This window comes from Pristis pectinata, chromosome 35 (assembly GCF_009764475.1).
Source record: "Pristis pectinata isolate sPriPec2 chromosome 35, sPriPec2.1.pri, whole genome shotgun sequence".
NCBI lineage: Eukaryota > Metazoa > Chordata > Chondrichthyes > Rhinopristiformes > Pristidae > Pristis > Pristis pectinata.
Window position 1 is genome coordinate 8965841 of NC_067439.1, and position 15197 is coordinate 8981037.

At 46.0% G+C, this 15197-nt stretch overlaps 1 protein-coding gene across 1 annotated transcript; it reads right to left on the reverse strand.

Annotated features, from left to right (window-relative positions):
- Window positions 1–1887: 1887 nt before the first annotated feature.
- On the reverse strand, window positions 1888–14874 carry LOC127586457 (uncharacterized). The gene is made up of 6 exons (XM_052044440.1): window positions 14278–14874; window positions 12775–12863; window positions 9536–9638; window positions 7070–7275; window positions 6210–6274; window positions 1888–2250 (listed from the first exon to the last, which is right to left on the reverse strand). The coding sequence occupies exons 3-6, from the start codon at window positions 9636–9638 to the stop codon at window positions 2004–2006; spliced, it is 621 nt and encodes a 206-aa protein (XP_051900400.1). The 5' UTR covers window positions 12775–12863; window positions 14278–14874; the 3' UTR covers window positions 1888–2003.
- Window positions 14875–15197: the final 323 nt, after the last annotated feature.

Below are 15197 nucleotides of genomic sequence, written 5' to 3' on the forward strand. Positions count from 1 at the left end.
TGGTGAAGCAATGAAGACAAGGAATGCAGAGGCCTAACAACCAACAGCGCAAAAAACCTGAGTTCAACTCCCACTGTGTCGGTTGTGGAATTTAAATTTGGTTAATAATTTGGGAAAAATACCCAACAGATGGTCTTAGCAATGATGACCACAAAAACCATTGGAACGTCTGTGAAACTCATCTGGTTCACTCATATCCGCCAAAGGCACTATTCTGCCATCTACCTAGTCTGGCCAACACATAGTTGACTTTAAGAGTATGGGAAACAGAAGCAGGAGTAGGCCATTTGGCCCTTTTCAGCCTGTTCTGCTATTTAATAAGATCATGGCTGATCTAATCCTGGTGTCAGCGCTACTTTCCCACTCCCTTCCCAAACCCTCTGCCTCCCTTGTAGTTAATGTATGTCAGTCTCTACATTGAATATTTTCAACAACGCTTCCTCCACAGTGGTCTGGGGCAGAGAATTCCAAAGACTAACCACCCCATAAGAGAAGAAGTTCCTTCTTGTCTCTGATTTTATTCTGAAACTAGGCCTAGTTGTTATAGATACTCCTCTCAATGGGAAATAACCTAACTTGTCATCCCCCTCATGGTCCTATATGTTTCAATAAGATCACCTCTCCTCTATGCTCCAGTGAGTATGGGCCTAAACATGCTCAATCTTTTTTCCTATGTTCAACCCAGTGAACCTTCTCTGCTCTGCCTTCAATGAAATATATCCTTCCATAAAAATGGTCTAGCAAGCCACTCAATCAAGGGCAACTCAGGATGGGTAATAAAATCTAGCCTTGCTAGTGATGCCCATTCCTAAAAAACTAATTTAAAAATACACTGGGGTTTAACTGTGCAATTCTCCCTCATTGTGTGGACTCGCTGTTTCCTTATACTGGGTTCCCACCTTGCACTAACTCACACTGGAATGTTACTGTGTGGTGTTTCTCATCACATTCAGTTCTCACAGTGGCTCACCATTCCCTGCTCCACTATACTGGGCTCTCACTGGCAATGCCCCTCAAACTGGGGTCAGAGCATACAATACTGCCTCACACTGATGACTCATAATGCAATGGTCCATACTGGGGATGTGCACTACCCTTTCATTGTATCACAGGTGTGAGTGAGTATTCAGCAACAAATTTCCAATGTGGGAGCACTGAAGAAGTCCCCATCGTGAAGGAAAATTGCCCAGCAAATTCCCATGAGCATTGTACAAATCCCCAGCATGAAGGACCAATGCACAAATCCCAAGTGTGATGGACCATTTTTAGAAGTCCCCTGTTCGAGGGGCCATTGTATGAGTCTGCAGTGTGAGGGGCTATTGCTGCCACACAGGGTACTTGTACAATGGTCTCACACTGGGGATCCATGCAATGGTCCTTCACTTTGGGGAATCATGCAGTGCTCCCACACTGAGAACTTGTGCAATACTCCCTCACCCTGGAAATTTGTTGTGCAATGCTTCATACCAATGGGGACTCATACAATGCTCTCTCACACTGGAAGTGGGTATGGCTGTCACTCCAAATTTCTGAAACCAAACTTAAAATGGCTGATACATTGAGCAGGTCTTACAGCCTCTGTTGGGGTGAGAAGACTCTGGAAAATTCTCGACATGCACTGCCAGTCTCCGACTATGACTTGGCTGAACCTGACCAGCTCCTGTTTTCAAATGCGGACAGGGAATCAGAGACCTGAAATCTGAGACACTGGTTATGGGAGTCTGAGATGGTGGAGCATGGAGTCTGTGACACCAGAGTCTGACCCTGGAGAGCAGAGCCTGTGTCACTGGAGGCAGGAGCCTGTGGAGATAGGTGTCCATCACCCTGGGATCTGTGACCCTGAATCCCATCACTTGGGGAGGTTAAGTGACATTGACATGCACCTAACTAGTGTCCATATTCTGGCTCAGCTGCCATGTTTGACTGTCACAAGTTCTTCACTCACCATAGGCTCCACTCTGTGCAGTCCAAAGGTCTGAAATCAGGCTTTGCAAGTCCTCTGGTTATGTTGGTGGTGGGCCATTAACATAGGTCAACGTGAAGTGAAAAGGCAGGAAGATGTTTTTCCGATGCCAGTTACACTCTTGTATTATAGAAGGGAGGAGGAAGAAGGCAGTCATCATGGCAAGGAGCAGAAAGAGAATGAGGGCAGCGAGCAGAGAGTACAGGGGGTGACTGCAGACTGGAGGAGGGAGAAGGCGGCCATGGGGTTGATATCTCTTCCTGGAAGGCCCAGATGGTAGATGCAGCCTGGAATACACAAGACAGTAATGTTACCCTGTGGAGCAATGTGTAAATATCAGGAAGCAGCAGGAACATATTTGCCAATGGTGTCTGTGCTTGTCGAAAAGAGCCCAGTCTAGTCCCACCTTCAAGCATCGGATTTGCGTTCCTACAGGTTACTCTTCAAGTACACACCCAAGTACTGTTTAAATGTCTTGAGGGTGTCTGCCCTATGGGAGGATCTTGAGGTGAATTTTCTTCTCCATCATCTCCCCTTTAATCTATCTATCAACTACTTTGAATCTCTATTCCCTGCTTTTAAACCCAATGTCAAGGAAATAGGTCCTTCCTGTTTCTTCTGTCCAGGACCTCGTATTTTATACACCACAATTAAATCTCTTCTCAGCTTCCTTGGTTCAAAGGAAAATAATCCCAGCCTGATCAATTTTCTTCATAGCCCTGGCAACGATTGTGTAAATCTCCTCTATACTCACATATTTCTTGTAATATGGGGACCAGAACCCTATGCAGTGCTGAAGTTGTGGCCCAACTAGTTCCAGAATAACCTCCCATGTTCTTTGGCAACCACGTTATTGATCTGTCCTGCTACCTTTAAGCATCCGTGGACGCAAATTCCAAGGTACCTCTGTTCCTCTGCATCACTCAATATCCTGTCATTTATTACATGTTCCCTTATCCTGTTGCATCTCCCAAAAGCAATACCTCTCACTTCTCTGGATTAAATTCAATTTGCCATTTCTCTGCGAACCAACCAGACCATCTATATTTTCCCGCAGTCTAAAGCTTTCCTCTTCACTCTCAACCATATAGGCAATTTAGGACTAATGCAGTAATACAGGCCATCCCTGGGTAACGAACGGGTTCCATTTTTACAGACGTCCATAAGTCAATTTTGTCCTTAAAACAGAAAATACACATAAGTCACTCAATATGGTAACTATGCCTCCACGTGCAACAAATAGCATCAAAAGCACAAAAGACTGATAAGAAAGAACAGTTACTAAAAGTGGAGAGAGAGAGAGGAAACTAGTTCTGCCGTTCGTAGGAATGAACATATGTGAGACTTCTGTATTTAATAATATTAAAGGAGCTCATTCGTATCTACAAGTCCATAAGTCAAGCATTCGTAACCCAGGAAGCAAGGGGCCAAAGACTGAGTCCTGTGGCACAAACCTTCCAGTTCAAAAATACCCATCAATTCTTCGCTTCCTGCCACTGAGCCAGTTTAGGATCCAATTTGCCTGTCCCCTGGATCCCTTTTCTGACCAGTCTGCTGCAGAGTCACACAGTCCTTTGGCCCATCAAGCACTAATTTCCACTAACCCTATACTAATCCTATTTTATTCTCCCCACATTCCCATCAATTTCTCCGGATTCTACCACTCACCTACACACTAGGGACAATTTTCAGCAGCCAATTAACCTACCAACCCACATGTCTTTGGGGTGTGTGTGGAAACTGGAGCACCCACACGATCACAGGGAGAACATACAAACTCCACACAGACAGTACCGGAACATCATGTCAAAAAAACCTGCTAAAATCCACTTGGACGACATCAAATGCACTGCCCTCACTGACCTTCCCTATTACCTCTTGAAAAAAAATCAAATTAGTTAGGCAGGAACTTAATTTATGAAGCATCTGAAGATGGTGGGGCCTAGGACAGTGACCTGAGAGATGTCCTGGGGCTGGGATGATTGACCTTCAACAACCACGACCATCTTCCCACGTCTAACTCCATTGATGCCCATTGCCTAGAAACTATGTATGTGCAGGACACCAAGAAAGGGCGAGTTCCCAAGGCTTGGAGCTGAAGCCAGAAGAAGCCTGCCTTCTGTATATATAATGAAACAACTGTGAGAGAAGGTGGAATTGTTTAATGATTGACAAAGTTTCACCTCACCTAAATAAATAAAAACATTTTTGAAGAGAAAGAATCCAGGAAGAAAGGGTGGAAACAATGAAGAGGTCCAAAGCTTTTGAGTGAAGACAAACTTCTTCCAGTTGTCCAAATGTACATCATCCGTCACAACTTGTGTCCTTTTTGCCTGTCCAAAGTTGTTGACTTACAATATTTTCATTCAAAGGAGTTAATTGGAATGATATTTTCAGTTGAATCCCAAATTTAAATGCTGACAGTCCTGACCCCATCCTCCTTGTGATGACCTCCCCTAGACTCCGCAGGAGAGCCAAAGAATTTAAGAATTTTTTGATAATACGATTGAATTGAATTTCACATTCAATTTGGGAGTGACAAACTGAAGACTAAAACTAGGTCTTAAACGAAATAATGGCAATTACAGAGAAATCAGGGGAGAGTTGGTTTGGGTAAATCAGATTAAAAGTTATACTCATCAATAAGCATTTAAAGATATATTTCATAATTCCTAGCAAACATAAATTTCAGAAATCAAAGACTCCACAGGATAAGTGGTCCATCTGCAACGAACTAAAGAAGCTAATTATGGTACTAGATTGAAGAAAGGGCTTATACATACAGTATACAAGGATTGGGAGAATTCTAGGAATAAGCAAAGATTATTAATAATTAATAAAGTGGGAGAACACAGAGCATAAACTAACAAGAAATATAAAATGAAGGTGGCAGCACAGGCAGATCAGGTGGTGAAGGAGGTGCACGGGATACTTGCCCTCATTATCACGATAGAAATGACATGATTATACTGGAGAGGGTGCAGAGAAGATTCACCCGGAGCATAGATAGGGTGAATAGTAGCAAACCTTTCTCCATAGCAGAGTTGCCTTAAACCAGAGGGGATCTGAGCAAGAACTTGTTCACCCAGAGGGTGGTTGGAATCTGGATTGCACTGCCTGAGTGGATGTTGGAGGCAAGAATTCTTACAGCATTTAAGAAGTATCTAGATGAGCACTTGAGTCACCAATGCATAATAGGCGGCTATTGAGAAGTTCTGATAAGTGGGATTAGAATAGATGAGTACATAAGAACATAAGAAATAAGAGCAGGAGGAGGCCAACTGGCCTGTCGAGCCTGTACCACCATTCAATAAGATCATGGCTGATCTGGCCGTGGACTCAGTTCCACCTACCTGCCTTTTCCCCAATAACCCTTAATTCCCCTACTATGCAAAAATCTATCTAACTGTGTCTTAAATATATTTAGTGAGGTAGCCTCCACTGCTTCTATGGGCAGAGAATTCCACAGATTCACTACTCTCTGGGAAAAGCAGTTCCTCCTCATCGCTGTCCTAAATCTACTCCCCCGAATCTTGAGGCTATGTCCCCTAGTTCTAGTCTCACCTACCAGTGGAAACAACTTTCCTGCCTCTGTATTATCTATCCCTTTCATAATTTTACATGTTTCTATAAGATCCTCTCTCATTCTTCTGAATTCCAGCGAGTATAGTCCCAGGCAACTCAATCTCTCCTCATAGGCTAACCCCCTCATCCCCGGAATCAACCTGGTGAACCTCCTCTGCACCAGTACTTGATGGTCGGCATAGACATGGTGCGCCAAAGGGCATCTTCTGCGCTGTATAGCTCTAAGAATGAAAGATTGGTTAGGCCTGTATTCATTGCAGTAGAGAAAAATGAAAGGAATTTCATAGAAGCAGACTAGATGCAGAGAGGATGTTCCCCCTGACTGGAGAATCCGTAACCAGGGGTCACAGTCACACAATGCTGGGTATACCATTTAGAAGCAAGATCAGGAGAAATTTCTTCATCCAGAGGATGGTCAGTCTGTGGAATTCTCTATCACAGAAGAGACTGTAGATCAAATCATTCAAGAAGGAGGTGGATATAGGTGGATATTTCTTAAAGGGATCAAGGTATATTGAAAGAAGGTGGGAACGGGACACTGAAATGGATGATCCATGATCGTGTTGAATGGTGGAGCAGGTTCGAAGGTCCGAATGCCTACTCCTGCTCCTATCTCCTACATTTCTGTGTAATATGCTACTGCGTGAATAACTCTACTCACCGGCTGCCACCTCCTGAAACCCCTCCCAGGGCAGATGCTCCTCTCAGGCCCCTCTTCTGCTTTGGCTGTGTGAAGACAGAATTATGACAGGCATTAAAACGGACACAGAAACACGTCTGTCAGTCTCCAATCCCACAGTCTCCCTCCCTCACCCTTACTCCCTGTAGCTCTCCTTCTGTCTCACCCATGGGAATTATGAAATATATCTTTAAATGCTTATCGATGAGTATAACTTTTAATCTGATTTACCCAAACCAACTCTCCCCTGATTTCTCTGTAATTGCCATTATTTCATTTAAGACCTAGTTTTAGTCTTCAGTTTGTCACTCCCAAATTGAATGTGAAATTCAATTCAATCGTATTAATGACCTCTTTCTGTGCTATAACCATTCTGTGTTTCTGTGATTTTCTTGGATTCTAAACCATTGAGGCTCCGTGTGTGTGGGACTGTCCCCCCAGTGAGGGTCAGTGTGTGTGGGACTGTCCCCCCAGTGAGGGTCAGTGTGTTTGCAATCAAGACCCCAGTGAGAATAAGGATCTGGGACCCTAAAATGTGAGTGTGAGTGTGTGTGGAACTGTACCCCAGTGAGAGTCTGTGGGACCTGTATCCCAGTGAGAGGAGATATCTGTGGGACCTAACCTAGTGAGAGTCAGTGTGTGTGGAACTGTACCCCAGTGAAGTTCAGTGTAGGTGGTCTGTAGTCCAGCAAGGATCGGTGCGTGTAGAACTGTCATCCAGTGAGAGTCAGTGTGTGTGGGAGCCATACCCTAGTTAGAAAGACTATCTGCATGTTGAGATGGGGAGGTGATAATGTTTGGGTCCTTGTGGGGATCAACTGCAATCTGTGACCTTCACTGACCTCCATCATGTGCAGCCACTGTTCCACATCTCTGATTCTTGGACGAGAGCACAACACAGGACCTCGGTCCTGTCCTGGGTCTGACTGGTCTCGACCCGTCTGAGATCTTGGCAGTTCACAGTCCAAACATTGCCCCTCTTGACAGTGCAACTTGGTCTTGCTCATCTTTCTCATCCCTGTGGTTGCCTCTCCAAGACCAGTAGCACCTGGAGAGAAGGATCAATGAGAATTATGTTCATTCAGATTGGTCACCTTTGCTTCAAGTCCTGCCCTACTCTCAGGTGCTCACCATCGTCCACCCTCCAGCCAAAGCTAAATACAAACAGAAAATGCTGCAACACTCAGCAGGTCAAGCAGCATCTGCGGGAAGAGAAAAAGAGCTATTGTTTCAGATCGAAGACCTTTTGTCAGGACTGGGAAGGAGATAAAAGGAACCTGTTAAACTGCAGGGAGGATGGTGGAGGGGGATGTATCCAATAGGGTAAAACTGGGGTCATCATGGGGACAAGCTTTAAACAGGGTTACCTGGTCAATGGGTGAATGGGAGCACTTAGAGAGTGAGAACATAGACAAAAGAACCTAGACGAAAGAACGCAGGAGTTGCCAACTGCAGAGCAGGAAGATCGGCCCGGCAGGTCAAACTGGGCATGTCCTCCGCTCCCAGAGGAATAAAAAGCAAAAAAAAAAGTCAGGAGGGGATGTGGAACAGACAAGCTGAGCCAATATCAGAGATGGGCAACTGAGCAACTTAGGAACAGCTTCTTTCCCTCCACCATCAGATTTCTGAACGGTCCATGAACCCATGAACACTACCTCAGTATTCCTTTTTTTGGCACTAGTTATTTATTTTGTAATTTATAGTAATTTCATGTCTTTGCACATTACTGCTGCCGCAAAACAACAAATTTCACGATATACAAGTAGTGATAATAAACCTGATCCTGATACAGACAGAGAAATCAAGTTACCCGAAGTTGCAGAATTCAGTATTGAGTCCAAAAGGCTGCAACGTGCCCAGATGGAAGATGAGCTGCTGCTCCTCAAGCTTGTGTTGAGCCTCAGTTTAACAATGCAATGAAACGTTAGCTCTGTTTCTCTTCCCACAGATGTGACCTGCTGAGTACTTCCAGCATTTTCTGTTTTTATTTTGTATTTTCAGCATCTGCAGTTTTGTGTTATTTTCACTCCTAGTCAAAGCTCATTGGTGTCATTGGAATACCTGCTGCTCCTTTTGAGGCCACTACTGCATCAAAGCCTGATGGGAGGGGGACAATTAGTGCAGGATGGTGTGGAAGGTTTTCAGAGGGCATCATTGGAAGGTCAGCCTTGAGCTAGAATAGAAGGCTTGGGTGGATTTTAAGCAAGCTTTAACCTTCCCAAGACATGAAGGGTCAGTCTCCAAGGACACAGATTGGAGATCCAGCAAGGAAGAAGAGCAGCAAATTGTATTGATGTGGAAACCCATTGCCTGAATGGGTGAGATGGAAGCAAATTCAATCGTAACATTTAAAAAGTAATTGGATAAAAAAAATTACAAGTGAAAAATTTGAAGTGGTTTGGGTAGAGTACAGAGCCATGGGACTTAAGAAGAGCCAGCACAGACACAATGGTGTGAATGGCCTTTGTTGTATGAATCTCTGACCAGACTTGGGCATTACCAGGAGGATCAGCTGCAAGAGTTTGTTCAGGGGGTTGTCTGGAGAAGGCAGAACACAAAACCCTGCTCACCCACCTCATCCAGGGTGTTCCACCTCAACCCTGGAGCACAGGGAATTAATACAGGCACCTGCCCAAAGGTCCTGAAGCCCAGGTTTGCACTGCTTGAACTAGCTCTATGGATCTCACAGGGACTTTGATCTCCAATTCACTTGATTTCTAATCACAAGGACAATTCACCCTCTACCGACCCACTTACCAGATCCTTCCTCACCCACTTTCTACTTCTCGAGCCTTCCCTCTGAACCCTCCCCCATCTGAACCACCCCAAGTGACCTGAGCTCTACCCTCTGCCCCAGCCTCACTCCTTGATCTCACGCCGACATTGTGACCTCAGCCTGTGACCACCTAACCCTTTGATTCCCAAACCTGCCTGTTGAATCCATCTGTGTCCTTGCTCTACCGTGACGTCATCCTGTGACTCAACTCCTTCCCGGTTACTCTGCTCCCACCCTAGCTTATCCCCAGGACCCCCCCTTCTCCCTATACCCGTTCTCTCTTTTGTGCCCCTCCCAAACTTCACAATACCTGAGCACAACCTCTTCTTGTGAACCCTATCCTTTCTGCTCTTGTTCTCCTCTACACACCTTCCTACGTCTCTTTTACTCTACTCTTTCTGTAATCCCTTGCAAACCTTCCCACTTCCTCTGGCTTCATCACCTCAAGGACACCCAGACAGCAAATGAAACTCTCCACCATTGAGCCCTCAACCCCACTGATCGCTGCCTATGGGGTGCAACAGTCACTTACCCTGCCAGGGTCCACTGCTAACTGTCTGTATCTGTCCATCACACGGTCCCTGTTCACCCAACACGGTGCTAATTTCAGAGGCATACTGACGTCCCACAGCCATCTGGAAAAGAGTAAGACAGGGGATTGAACACAATGAGCAGCACACTCAGACTCAGTCTGACACATGCACACTCACAGTCCAACACACACACTCAGTCTGACACACAGACATACCAAAGATATACAGGCATACACTCTCTCCTACAGATATTCTTACACTCATAGATGTTTACACACAACATATGCACTCATACACAGGCATACAGCTAATTCCTTTCTCACACATGCGATCAATCTCACTTAGGCCTACACAACAATTAAATACACAGGCACACTCTCACATATGAGTGGCTCCCTTCCCCCGCCTTGATGACCCGCCCATCTCCTCTCCACCCCTCACCCATCCTTTATTCCATGGTTCACTGCCCTCTCTAACCAGATCCCTTCTTCTTCAGCCCTTTGCCTCTTCTACCTATCACCTCTCAGCTTATTACATCTTCTCTCCCTCCCCCACACACCTACCTTCCCCCCTCTCACCTGGACTCACCTATCCCCTGCCTCTTGTGTGCTTCTCCCCCTCCCCCCACCTTTTTATTCTGGCTTCTGCCCTTTCTCTTTTCAGTCCTGGTGAAGGGTCTCGGCCCAAAATATCGACTGTTTATTTCCCTCCATAGATGCTGCCTGACCTGCTGAGTCCCTCCAGCACATGTTGTGTATTGCTCCAGATTCCAGCATCTGCAGAATGTTTTGTATCTCCGAAACTAATAGACACATATTTCACACACACACACATACAAAACCACTTTTACACTTATAGACACTCTAAAATCTCATTGACACACATAGGCTCACATTCTCACCCACAGACTCTCTCACACATTCTCCCAGACTCAAACTCAGAAACACTCTCTCTCTCTCTCTCATACACACACACACACACACACACACACACACACACACACACACGCGGTGAGAGATTGGGTAGTATTGATGTTGAAAGGGACTTAGGTGTCTGTGTGCACAAACACTGAAGGCTAACATGCTGGTAGAGCAAGCCATTGGTAATAAGATATCTTTATTAGTCACATGTACATCGAAACACACAGTGAGGTGCATCTTTTGCGTAGAGTGTTCTGAGGGCAGCCCGCAAGTGTCGCCACATTTCCGGCACCAACATAGCATGCCCACAACTTCCTAACCCGTATGTCTTTTGGAATGTGGGAGGAAACCGGAGCACCCAGAGGAAACCCATGCAGACACGGGGAGAACATACAAACTCCTTCCAGACAGTGGCCTGATTTGAACCGGTCACTGGCGCTGTCAAGCATTACACTACCGTGCTGTAAATTGTATGTCTTAGAAGGGGATTTAAGGGGAGTAAAGCCATCTTACTGTAATTATTTGGGGCCTTGGTGAAATGGCACCTTGAATATTATGTCCAGTTTTGACTTCTTTAACTAAAAAAACATACTTGCCATAGAGGGAGAGCAGTGAAGATTCTTTACATTGGTTCCAGGGACTGTGGGTTTGCCGTAAGAGGAGAGATTGAGTAGACTAGGTCCTTATTCGCTGGAGTTTAAGAGATCTCATTGAAATTTACATAATTCTTACAAACTCAATAAGCTGGATGCAGGGAGGGTGCTTCCTCTGCCCGAGGAGTCTAGAACCTGGGGCCACAGTCTCAAAATAAGGGGGAGGCCATTTAGTACTGAGACGAGGAGACATTTCTTCACACAGGGGATGATGAATCTTTGGAATTCTCTGTTCTCGAGGGTTGTGGTGGCTCAGCTGTTGTCTTCATTCTAAATAAAAATCGATAAATTCTAGACATTTAGGGGAGTTAAGGGGTTTGGAGATAGTGCTGGAACATGTTGCTGAGGTAGAGCCGCTGCCTCACAGCACCAAAGACTCGGGTTCAATCTTGCCATAGGTGCTATATGTGTGGAACCTCCCGGTGACCATCGGGCTTTCCCCTGGGCGCTTGGGTGTCCTCCAACATCCCAAAGACGTGCGGGTTGGAAGGTCAATTGGCCGCCGTAAGTTGTTCCTCATGTGTGGACAGGTGGTAGAATCTGGGAGGAGTTGGTGGGAAGGTGGGGAGAAGAAAGTGGAGGTTAGTGTAGGAGTGGTGGAAATGAGTGGTTGATGGTTGATGTGAAATCGATGGGCTGAAGGGTCTGTTTCCATGTTGTCTGACTCTATGACATGTATCTGCCTCACACACACACACAAATACACTGCTATATTCACGCACACACAGATACAATAACAGACATATGTAGAGACACACAATTAATGGTAACACACAAATTCGTGCACATAGACACAAATGCAAAGAAGTACAAAGATGTGTAAATAGGAGCAGAATTTAAAAGGTGAGACATGCAATATAGATGAAGATTCCAACCTTACAATTAAAGTAAATTACAAATTATTCTTAAACATCCAGTCAGTTCCATGACCCTGAACCCAACCGCACCCCCAACATGACCAGCAGTTGTTGAAGCTGGGTACAAGCACCTGAGCCAAGCATTACAGAGGAGCCTTATTGGGGTGGTTGGAAAGGTCTGACCTGGGCTGTGGGAAGGAACTTGACCCATGCGTAGGAGGGAGCTGACCCAGGCTATGGGAGGAGTCTGAACCAGCCGTTGGGAGTTGAACCCAGGCAGTGGAGATGAGAGCAATTTGGGTATTAGTGTGGAGTCAGGCCTTGTCAGAGGGAGGGATCCAACCAGGGCTGTGGGAGAATCTGCTGAGGGCAGGTCCAGGGCCAGACATGGACAGTGGGAGGAGGCAGTCATGGGGCAGTGGGAGGGGCCAGACTGGGGCAGTGGGTGGAGCCAATCCTGGGCAGTGGAAGGAACCTCTCTAGGGCAGTGAGAAGGACCAGTCCCCAGCAGTGGGGCCAGATCCGCAAAGGGTCACAGACCCGAAAGGTTTCTCTCCCTGCAGATGCTGCCTGACTTGCTGAGATTTTTTTTTCCAGCATTTTCTCTTTTTGTTCCAGATTTCCAGCATCTGTTTTTTGTTTGATTTTCAGCAGAGGGAATTTTCCCTGGTGGGTGGGAGTGAGGCTGACTGAGCCAGTGGGAGGAGCAATGGGCGAGGGATGGGGGAGGAGCCAGTTGTGGGCAGTGGGAGGAACCTGAGTGGAGGAAGTGGGAGGAGCCTGGCTCAGCTGACCACACTGCTCTCACCTGCTTTGGTGTGCTAGAGACAACCTTTGGCAGTCTCCGGTTCTTGTGACTCTTGCTCTTGTTCTTCCTCTCCAGGGAGACGAACTTATCTAAAATTAGAAACAGATTGTCCTTGGTGTCACACAGATGTTCCCCACGCAAACTGATGCCTCGACTGCCATATCGCCATCGCCGCACCCCTTCACTCTAAACCCCACCTCTATCTCCTCCATTACTCTTCTCTCCCATATCCCCATCCCCTCCCATGTTCTCTCTCATAAGTTGGGAGCAGGAGAGACCTCAAGGGTCAGGGGAACTCCAGTTGGAAAGGAAGAAGCGCTGAGTGGAATCATTTTTCCATGTTAAACCATGGGGTCAGCACAGGTGCACAAGTAGTAGAGCTGCTGCCTCACAGCTCCAGAGACCAGGGTTCAGCCCCAACCTCGGGTGCTGTCTGTGTGGAGCTTGCACGTTCTCCCTGTGACCGTGTGGGTTTCCTCTGGATGCTCCGGTTTTCTCCCACATCAGAAAGGTACACACTAATTGGCCACTGTAAATTGCCCCTGGTGTGTAGGTGAGTGGTAGAATCTAGGGGGAGTTGATGAGAATGTGGGGAGAGTAAAATGGGATTGGTGCAGGGTTAATGTAAATGGGTACTTGACGGTTGGTGCAGAGTCAGTGGACATGAATCTATCGCTGTATAACAGGGACAGAGGAGACAAGGTTTCCTGAGGGCAGTGTAGGTGATGGAGAACACCAGAGGATAAAGGAATACCAGTGAGGTGGAGGAGTTCATGGAAAAGGGGATGGTGAATGGGATGGGTGGTTCCAGGGAAAAGGAACTGTGAAACAGGAGAAAAAAAACTGGTTAATTGAAAGGTTGAAGATAGGAGAGAGAGGAACAGAAAGCAGAGGGAACATTAGCAGGAAAGGGGAAGAGCTAATAATAGAATCATTAAATTCTAGATTTCATAGAGTGTTTAAAATTATGAAAGGTTTATATATCATTTTAATTATCTTTCCCGATGCCAACAATTGAGGACTCAGCTTTATAGATACTGAGAACTGTGCATCCTTTACAAATTGGTCTTGAGGGAAGTAGCTCAAACTAGAAGCTGTGCCATGTCCCAGAGTGGTAAGGGTAGAAGATGGGAGAATGGGGTTGAAAAAAATCAGCCATGATTGAATGGTGGAGCAGACTCAATGGGCCGAATGGCCTAATTCTGCTCCTACATCCTATGGTTCCCTTGAACACACACAATATTTAGTGCATTGAAGACACAAGAGGCTGCAGATGCTGGAATCTAGAGCAACAAACAATCTGCTGGAGGAACTCAATGGGTCGAGCAGCATCTGTGGGAGGAAAGGAATTGTGAGAACAAAGGAAAGGTCCTGATGTAGGGCTTTGGCCCGAAATGTCAACGTCCTTTCCTCCCACAGATGCTGCTCGACCCTCTGAGTTCCTCCAGCGGATTGTTTGTTGCTTTAGTACATTGAGACCCTGCACCTGTGGTGGGCACACACCTGGCACTGAGCTGTGAAGGGAATCATTGTCCTTGTTCCAGGCTGACTCTCCAATATCAACAGAGGGGTCCCACTCCAGGGGTAATGAGTCCAAACTGCTCGGGCTGGACCAGCCAGAGTCAACATCGCTTAGATCCCCCTCGTTTGTTAGGGTGCTCCTGCATTCACTGGCACCCCCTCCCTCCAGCTTCCCGTCACAGGGAGTGTCAGCTTCACTGCTTTCCTTGTTGGATAAATCATCAAATTCCTGGAATACAGAAAAGCAAAATCATCAAACTGTACACCAAGCTCCTGCTGAGATCACCGCCTCCGTGCTCCCTGGTATCACTCCCCCACTTCTTGTATCAACCACTCACCCACAGTCTCACTCCATCCGCACCAACAGTTACCAAGAAGATACACACTCACTCTGCACGTTCCCTTCACACTCACTTCTCCCTCTGCTCCCCAGTAATTTCCCCCCACCCCAAGAGACTTCCATTCCTTCATATGTCCATCCATATAGAGTGGAGAGGAGATGTAAAGTGTGGCAGTTGAATGAACAGAGAGGGGATTAAAACAGATCCATTAAAGTGGATACATTAGTGGTGTTTCAACATTCCCTAAATCTAGGAATAGAAGATTAGAGAGCAGCAATCATAAAACATTGATCAAAAAAGGCGGGAGAGAGAGAGAGCGAGAGAGAGAGAGAGAGAGAGAGAGAGAGAGAGAGAGAGAGAGAGAGAGAGAAGAAACAAGGGAAAGTAATATTGAATAGTTATCTCTACACAAAACTATAAAAGTGGCACGACACGTTGAGAAGGTTGTTAGGTTGTTACAAAAGCACAGGGATCCTGGGCTCATTGAGACAAAAGAAAGGAATTATAAAAAACCTTTATAAAACACTAGTAGACCTCAGCTAGATTATTGTGTTCCATTAT

Bases quoted from the DNA above. Each gene is read 5' to 3' on its own strand.
- LOC127586457 (XM_052044440.1), bottom strand. From the start codon at position 9,638: ATGGCTGTGGGACGTCAGTATGCCTCTGAAATTAGCACCGTGTTGGGT. The intron at 7,276-9,535 runs GTAAGTGACTGT...CCTTCTCTCCAG, and splicing joins TAGCAGTGGACCCTGGCAGG to GTGCTACTGGTCTTGGAGAG. The intron at 2,251-6,209 runs GTGAGTAGAGTT...TGTGTATTCCAG, and splicing joins GTTTCAGGAGGTGGCAGCCG to GCTGCATCTACCATCTGGGC.